An 8,484-nucleotide genomic window follows, 5' to 3' on the forward strand; every position below is an offset into this window, starting at 1 on the left:
CACTTCCGTGACGATAACGCTCTTACAACCTGATTAGTTGTATTCGTTAAATCACGAGGTTGTTGGTTCAATATAATATCCGGCCAAATCATTATACAATATGCGCCGACATGAGGCGCAGCTGAAACATGATCGCCGATAAGGGTACTTGCGAAACTATTATATAGTTGAATTTCACAAGTGACCACTGAGTTACAAAACATAAACTATCATCGTATACAAAAAGATGTAAGTACATACATCATGAAAATGATGTCTGCACTAAGCGGGGAAGAATAAGGGGCTATACTACGCCCGATATTACAGTCTTAATAAGGGGCTATGTCGATATCCTTATGCTTACAAGTATAACGTACGAGTTGTGTAAAGTAAATCGATTATGAATTGAATAATTAAAACCAATAAAAGTTAAAACTAAGACAGTTATAACATTTAAAAGAACCGCATAAAAACGTAAATACATTAAAGATATACAAACATAATGTTATGAAAGAAACGATGTTTTGGCAAAGCTAAAACAAGATCGACAGATATCACCACAAAAGGGTATATGCCGATAAAATAGCATTGTCAAAAGCAAGTTTTCTAAAAGTACACAACCAAAATAGAAATTACAATGAGTAAGGCCCCATAACACAAGAGCCGCAAGATGATGATGGTGATGGCTGCCCGCCCCTTTAAGCCGTTTTGTTTTCAGGTTCAGGAGAATCCAAAATCTTAGGGTCGAAAACGCCGATATCAGCAGGAGGAGCAAGATTAAAGATATTTGCGTCTGAGAACTCCTGTTGCTCGAATCCAGAAGGTGTCTTGTGAGCATCATTATTAAATGCTATTTCAATCTTAGCCTAGTCTTCTTGTTTTAGGCCGATAGCATGAGCAGCACATCTCCGAGCAGCAGTCCAACCACCATCAAAACGATCTTGTAGTTTACTGCAAAACTCAGCCGATGACAAATAACGGCTAACCGCCCTTTGCCGTACCCCAGATTTATCGGCTTCCATTTTTTGCAGCTGGCCTTCTAGGTTGCCGATTGTTTCCTTAGCCTTAGAAAGATCACTCTGCGCAATGGAAAGTTTATCCTTCACGGCGTTCTTATCTTCAAGCTGAGATTTAAGATCCTTTATCTCCTCTTCAAGATTTTTCATTTTTTCAACTTTCTCGCGCAGAGATGACAATTCGGCATCATCTTTCGCTTTTATCAGCTTAATTCCATCAAAAGCCTTTTTGGCATTCTTTAAAGCTGTCTCCAGAGATTGTTGGTTAGATATGTTCTGATGATACTTATCCTGATAGAATCTATACATCTCAACCAACTCTGTTCCAGAAGCAACCGCCTATAAAAAAGTGCAATATAAAAGATATAAGCCATGTGTCTTAATTAAAAAAAAATGGATACATAGTAAATTATAACTACATACCCTCATCAGATCATGCATATGTTGGGCTGCAACTGGGCCGATCTGTCCAGACGGCCTATCAACTGGAGTTGAAACATTTCGTAGCAGCCGATATCCCAGATTTCCACCCCGAAGAGGGTCATCAGTGAAAATGGATTCATTACAGAAGACGTCCATTTCAGGCCGCCATTGATCACGAGAACGACCCTCAGGAGCCCTTACTCTATTCAGAACCTCATCTGGAACCTTTCCTTCAACGTGTTCAATCCACTTTCCACCCCGATAAGTAATACCGGGAATACTTGTATCGGAATTGACAGGACCGACCTGTTGAGGTTCAGCAGAAATGGGAACAGTTTCCTAATAGAAAATAAGTTAGTAAAAATAATAAAAATAATAATAACGATATAATAAAAATTTTATTTTCGGCCGTTATCACAAGTAAATTTTTATATACCAAGTTTATTACCTGTTGAGGAACAGGAGACACAGTAAGATCTTCAAACACCTTTTCGGCATTTTCATTGGTTGTTGCCACTGCCGAAACTGTTTTTTCGGGAGCAGAAGTTTTAGGTGGTGATGGAGCCTTTGGCTGTTCAGTGTCGGTCTTTGACCGCTTTGATGCCGGCTCATCTTCCTTTCTTGTAGAGACGTAGGAACACTACCACCGCGTCTGTTAGCCAATGAGGTCAGACGCCGATTTCTTCTCACATTCTCATCAGCCATCTCTTCTGCTCTTCTTTTAGGATTACGTGTAGGGGCACGTGAGCAGAAAGAAGTGAAGGTTTCTAATGCCGGTCTTGGAGATAGGGGACAACGGAACACCACTCTCTTGTCGTCAGGTGATAAGCCGAGGGCTGCCTTGTCCAACTTCTGTGGGCCTACATGTCAAAGATCATTAATAAGTATAAACCGTTAAAAACCATATCTGTATAAGTAATACCAACAAAAGTATCATATTAATGCGTAAGTACTGACAACGTACAGAATAACAATAATTTATATAAGGTTAGTACCATAAGCGTTAGTCCGACATAAACCGATATAAGATAGTGGTGCGTTGTTCAAAATGTACTTTACATTTGGCAACCACACTTTCGGAACAACACGAGTTTTTCCACCGATATTGGCCCTAACGGCGTCAAAGTAACCACAGGGCTTCTGTTCTTGAGGGCCAAGCTCTCTCTCGGCAATATGGCCGAAACAAGGATGAGGCCGAAAAAAAGTTCTCCTGATAGGAAAATCTTCCGGAACACTCATGAAAAAGAACTTATCCTGCCAACCTTTACAACTTGACAACTTAGGGTTTACAGTGAACTTGTGAGAGGGCGTATACAACGACCACCAACCCTCAGATTGTCCATCACGTTTCAAAGTTATTAACCTCCTAAACAAGTTCAAAGTTAACGGAAAATTTTTATACAGCAAAACCCAAACTAGAGCAATAACGGCATGAATAGTAGGAGGAGTAACTTGTACCAGGCATACATTCCATGCCTTAAAAATTTTAGCAATAAAAGGATGAAGAGGAAATCGGAGGCCGAATTCAAAGTGTTGGCATAAATGGCAATATGACCATCAGGACAATCAAGAACAGTAGCAGAAGGTGGTGGAAGTATTAACTCATACCCATCCGGCAAACCATAAAATATTTTTGCCTTACGACAATATTCCTTTTCTTTGGCCAATTTCAGCCAAACCTTGCTAACGCTAGCCTCAGCAACTTTACTGTTAGAGGGTAAGATAAGAGGTTGTCGGAAATCAACCTCATCGGTTTCAGACTCATACTCCTCATCTAAACTTTCCTCATGGGTAACTTGAGCCATAAGATCAATCATTTCGGCTCTCTCAGGGCTTTCAGTGTTATCGCCCTGATTTACTTCTTCATCACTATCATCGTCGTCATTTAACACAGATTTGATAGCGGAATCGTGAACAGGAGATTTCGAACCTCTTTCAGACTCAGAGCTAGAAGAGCTTATAACTTGTGCTTGGCCAGGCCTTTTGCTTGGCTCAAGCCTAGAGCTTGGTTCAGCCTCAACATTAGGCCTCGCTACACCCTCAGCAGTCTGAGATGGGTTGTCAGTCGGCTTAGATCTCGGCATACTGGAGGTTCTGATATGAATATTTCCGACGTTAGTTCCGTATTGATCAAAATCAGGTTTGTCGGCAAAACTCCGCAAATGATACTGGATGCTAACAGGTTCAATTTCAAGAACCTCAACGTCCTCATGATTGTTAGGATTGGTAGGGCGTCGTGCCTTTTCACAATCCGCTAGTATTTTATGACGGTAAAAAGCCTCCTTTTGCTTTTTCTCTGATAACGGCTGAAAAGGGTCGTCAATATTATCAGACAAAGATGAAACTCCGCTTTTGTTATGGCCGAGATCTTTTCCCAAAGACTGCCTAATAAGACGCCGCCTAACAGTACTAAGGGGGGGGGGGTTGTTCTTCAGTATTATTATTGGACATTTAATAAACCAACTAAAAACTAAAAAATGGGCAAACAACGAATGTATTCCAACACATGCAAATTGAAATTGAAATCTTTAAAATACCTTAAACTACTTGATGGCAGCGACGACGCAAAGAAGAATATTAGATGCTTCAGTAATGCGATAAGTCCAGCAAGACCCAATTGCGGTTATCCCAAACAAAGATCGCAGCTTTCTCTGATAAAATTCGCAACTTTTTGTGAAGGAGATATGAAAATGTGAAAAGTAAAAAAAAAAAAGAGGAAAGAGAAGTTAAAAAGGAAGTTGAAAAGGTGACGTTTGATATGACACCTAGTCAGAAATCTAACGGTTAGAACAAAATGTTAATTTAAAAAATAAATCGTTAGATCATCGACACGTGTCCTCTACTTATACAATTTTCCCGCCTAAAATTTAAAGCCACTATAATTAAAGTAAACCTTGTTTGCTAACGGAAAACAAGGTTACTTGGGGGGAAAACGAAGTTTTTCGCTCCCAGCCTAACTATAATTAAAGTAAACCTTGTTTTCTAGCGGCAAACAAGGTTACTTGGGGGGAAAAACGAAGTTTTTCGCTCCCAGCCTAAGTATAATTAAAGTAAACCTTGTTTGCTAACGGCAAACAAGGTTACTTGGGGGGGAAAACGAAGTTTTTTGCTCCTAGCCTACATATAATTACGGTAAACATTGTTTGCCAGTCACATTATAACTCAAATCGAATCAAATGAGAATACTAATAACAAGTGACCACGTTAGATCATCTGATCAAACGTCCCCACTCGGGGGGCTAATTGTATGGGGAAATATCTACATAACGGAAATCATTATGGGCCGATATGGTATGACAGACCGACATACTATTTGAATTCGATTCATCAAATAGCTTTTGTTAATATCGACATTTCTGTATAAATTATACATATCGGCATGTAAGTAGCTGCCACGTGTCGTGCTCGCGTTTGACACGTGGCAGAAATTATGTTACTTATTAAACTGCCATCTGTTACTTAGTAAACCTATAAATAATCTGGTTTTACTTCATAAGAGAGAGATCATTAATTACACTCTTTCTCTCACTACTCTCTCTCTCTCTCATTACTTTCTCTCTATAAATCATCTTTCTTCTATAAACACTTGCTGACTTAATCTTTGGAGTGGTTATCCCCGGATTCACCCCGGGGCTAGCTCATCTCTTCTCTTTGTGCAGGTTCTTACTTGGCCGATAGGAGCAGAACGGGTCATATATTCGAGCTTCGGATCTTGGATTCGGGTTATCGGATTCCTGCAGAAACAGATGGGTATGGGCCGGGTCGGCCCGTGGGCAGCACTGGCGTAGCACAAAAATGGCACGGCACGGCATGGTGATCAAGGAGTGGGTCGTGGGCCGTATCATGAACACGATTTCAAAAATTCGGCACAGACACAACAAGAACCCGCGGACGGCACGACACTTTGGCTCGCGAGCAAGACACATGGCATGGCCAAGCATGACACGCGGCACGCCACAACCCGTGCAAAACGGCTACTCATTCGCTGTTTCAAATAAATTATTAATAAAAATAATAAAGAACTATAATAAATAAAATAAGAATAATAAAAAGAACAATAATAATATAATAATAAAATAACATACACATAAATTAAATTATTTATTTAAATAGTGTATCCATTTTAAAAGTTGTTCTAAATATATATAGATTTTTGTTAAATAAAAAAAAAACATGGGCGACACGGTGACTGGTCCGGCACGACACACCAATCACGTGTGCCATGCCATGGTAGGGGTGTGCGAAATGGTGGCTTGGCGCGACTCGCCAAAATAAGCGCGACACGAGCCACCACTAGGCACGGCCCGTAGTGGCCTGACACAACACGATGCCCACCTCTACGTTGTTCATATGCCTATTAGCTCATGGTGGAGGGCACAATTATATCTTTGAAATAGCATGGGTACAGGCGTACAGCTTAGAAACCAAAGAACTTGGGGGGCATAATTTAGAAAAACCCAAAAATTAAAGAGTATGTAAAAAAGTGTAATTATTTTAAGAGTAAGACGATAAAAGTGATATACCTATATTAGAATAGAATAAAACAAAGTGAATGACAAAGAAAAATAAAACAATTTTTTTTTTAAAAAAAAGACAAAACAAAGAAAAATATTTTCTGTCCCTTATTGATAGTCCTTTACGACCAATTTTAAATCTCAAAATGATAGAGTAAATATAAAAAGTAGGTACTGAACTTTGCTCAATGTAGTAGATTGGGTACTCAAGTTTGGTTTGTGGCAAATTGGGTATTGAACTTGGGTATTGGCTGAATTTTAACCTTTAACAACAGGTTACCAAGCATTAATAATTTTTTTTAAAAAAAAAATTAAACTTCAATTGAATTAATTAACCAAAAAATTCATCTTTTCCCAGCTTTCTCTCTCCTATTCAACCTCTTTTAGCTCAACTTTCTTTCTCTCCAACCTTAAAGAAACTGAATCAAGGTGGGTTTCGTCGGATTTGTGGGATTTTCGTAGTGGTTTCCGTTGAATTTGTGGGGGGTTTCGTGAGTCCGTTTCGTGGCTTTTGTTTTTGTGAGGTTGGTTGGAATTATGAGGGTGTTTTTCGCAAGGGTGTTAGTTTAGGTTTCGTGAGGGTGGTGGTCTGGGTTCGTGAAGGTGGTCGGATTTTTGAGGGCTTTCATGGGGGTGGTTGAATTTGTGGGTTTTTTGTGAGGGTGGTCGGATCTGTGGGCCTGGGTTTCATGGAGGTGGAAATTTCGTGGGGGTGTGGATGTAGTGGTGCTGTGGTGGTAGTCAAAGAAAAAAAAAATTGATTTTTTCTACATAAATGGCAATTCAAAATCTCCCATATACTAAAAACATTAACCAAAAATAAAATACTTTTCATTTCAATTCTATATCCCAGACAACCTACCTACTAAAATTCAAATGCTCAGTAACCATTTAAATCAATTTTGCATCTTCAATGATTAAAATAAAGAAACAAAGAAATTTACCTCCACCAAAAATTGTGCCAGTTGTAATTCGATCATCAGCAAAAAATTCTCGAAAATTTCCAAAATTAAATATTAAAAAAAAAAAAAATTCGAATTGCACCAATAATAAAGTGCAAAGAGCAAAAGTAGAAATGTTAAAAATATTACTGCAAAATTGAAAAATAAATGGAGGTTTGTTAATGGAGGAATAGAGAAAAGGAGGAGAGAGAAAAAGGTTAAGTTAGTTTAGTTTTTTTTTTTATTTAATAGAATGCAATATGGCCTGGTAACCTGGTAGTGTAGGTTACTTGCCGGAAAAGAAGATTTAGGCAGGTCATAGTACCTAATTTGTCAATATTGAAAGTTGAGTACCTAATTTGCAACAAAGCCCAAAGTTGAGTACCCAACTTTTATATGAACTCCAAAATAATAGTCCTATTTGCTCTTTTTTCAAGTATCATTAATACGGAGTATTATTATTTTTTTTTAATCAAAATTCTCTCCAATTTACAACAATATTTGTGCAAATTTACATTTTCTATGTAAAGTTTGCTTTTCTATGTAGTTTTATTACTTTGTCTCTCTACTTTTTTGCATACCCAATGTGAATTTGTTTTCAATGTACTTTTACTACTTTTTTCTCCGTGTTTTAATAAGTGTTACAATTTGACCTTTTTCACTATTCACATAATGAGTTGGATGATAATTTACTTATATATAAAAAACAAATGTTATTGTATAATACATTGTTGGATTTGTTATAAAGTATACTTTCATAATATCAATTTTTCTATGATTTTGTTAATATATGATTAGATAAATTAATGGTCAAAGTCGTGCTTCGACATGTGTGTTTGGTCAAATTATAATTCTTATTAAAATACGGAGGAAGTACTTCTTATTTATGTTTTATTAATTCTTGTGAAAATTGTCCATGAGAGACTATCAACGGAGTTAGTAGAAAAAATACTGTCTTGTCAAAAAATAAAAAGAAGAAAAATACGGGGTACAATATTACTTTTTTTTTTTTTTTTTTTTTTGAAAGAACGATATTACTTCTATTCTGTAATACGGAGTAGAAAAAATACGGTCTTGTAAAAAAAAAAATACGAAGTAGTACATAGTATTCTGTAAAAGAGGGTCAAGTCAATCATACCAAAGAGTCAAAGAGACCATTCTAGATTTCTAGCTCAATGTTGCTGGACATAATAAATTACTCGTTGGCTCGTTGCGTACTAACAACACGTAAAAACCCATAGGAGTATGAAATTTCGAGGGCCCATTTTTCTTTTTTTTTTTTTCTCTCTTTCGTTTCATGTTCAATCTGATCAAACAAATGATTTTGTCAAAAAAAAAAAAAAATCAAACAAATGATACAAGATTAATAATGTTGATTAAAGGAATACACAATCAACTATTCATAGCAATTAAGCTATTTTATTTTATTTTTGAAACTACATAACCATGAGATTAATCAAGAGACAATGAGTCCATCAAAACATATGGGCTAACCTCACAAGGACAATGATTAGCCCAAACTTGTTCAACACCAAAAGCAACTAACTTAGCTAAGTGATGATCAATGGTGTTTAACTGTTTAATTACCTAAAAATTCATAGACTAACTAAC

At 37.2% G+C, this 8,484-nt stretch overlaps 1 protein-coding gene and 1 long non-coding RNA gene across 2 annotated transcripts; both read right to left on the bottom strand.

Moving 5' to 3' along the window:
• Positions 1 to 452: 452 nt before the first annotated feature.
• LOC110700777 lies at positions 453 to 2,274 on the bottom strand. Its single transcript, XM_021878373.1, has 2 exons — positions 1,419 to 2,274; positions 453 to 1,334 (listed from the first exon to the last, which is right to left on the bottom strand). Exons 1-2 carry the CDS (start codon positions 1,572 to 1,574, stop codon positions 846 to 848), a joined length of 645 nt encoding a protein of 214 aa, XP_021734065.1. The 5' UTR covers positions 1,575 to 2,274; the 3' UTR covers positions 453 to 845.
• A 2,603-nt stretch (positions 2,275 to 4,877) lies between these two features.
• LOC110700408 lies at positions 4,878 to 7,430 on the bottom strand. The gene is made up of 2 exons (XR_002507207.1): positions 6,877 to 7,430; positions 4,878 to 5,403 (listed from the first exon to the last, which is right to left on the bottom strand). It is a non-coding gene; the product is annotated as an uncharacterized LOC110700408 (long non-coding RNA).
• Positions 7,431 to 8,484: the final 1,054 nt, after the last annotated feature.

This window comes from Chenopodium quinoa, unplaced genomic scaffold (genome assembly GCF_001683475.1).
Source record: "Chenopodium quinoa cultivar QQ74 unplaced genomic scaffold, ASM168347v1, whole genome shotgun sequence".
Classification (NCBI taxonomy): domain Eukaryota; kingdom Viridiplantae; phylum Streptophyta; class Magnoliopsida; order Caryophyllales; family Amaranthaceae; genus Chenopodium; species Chenopodium quinoa.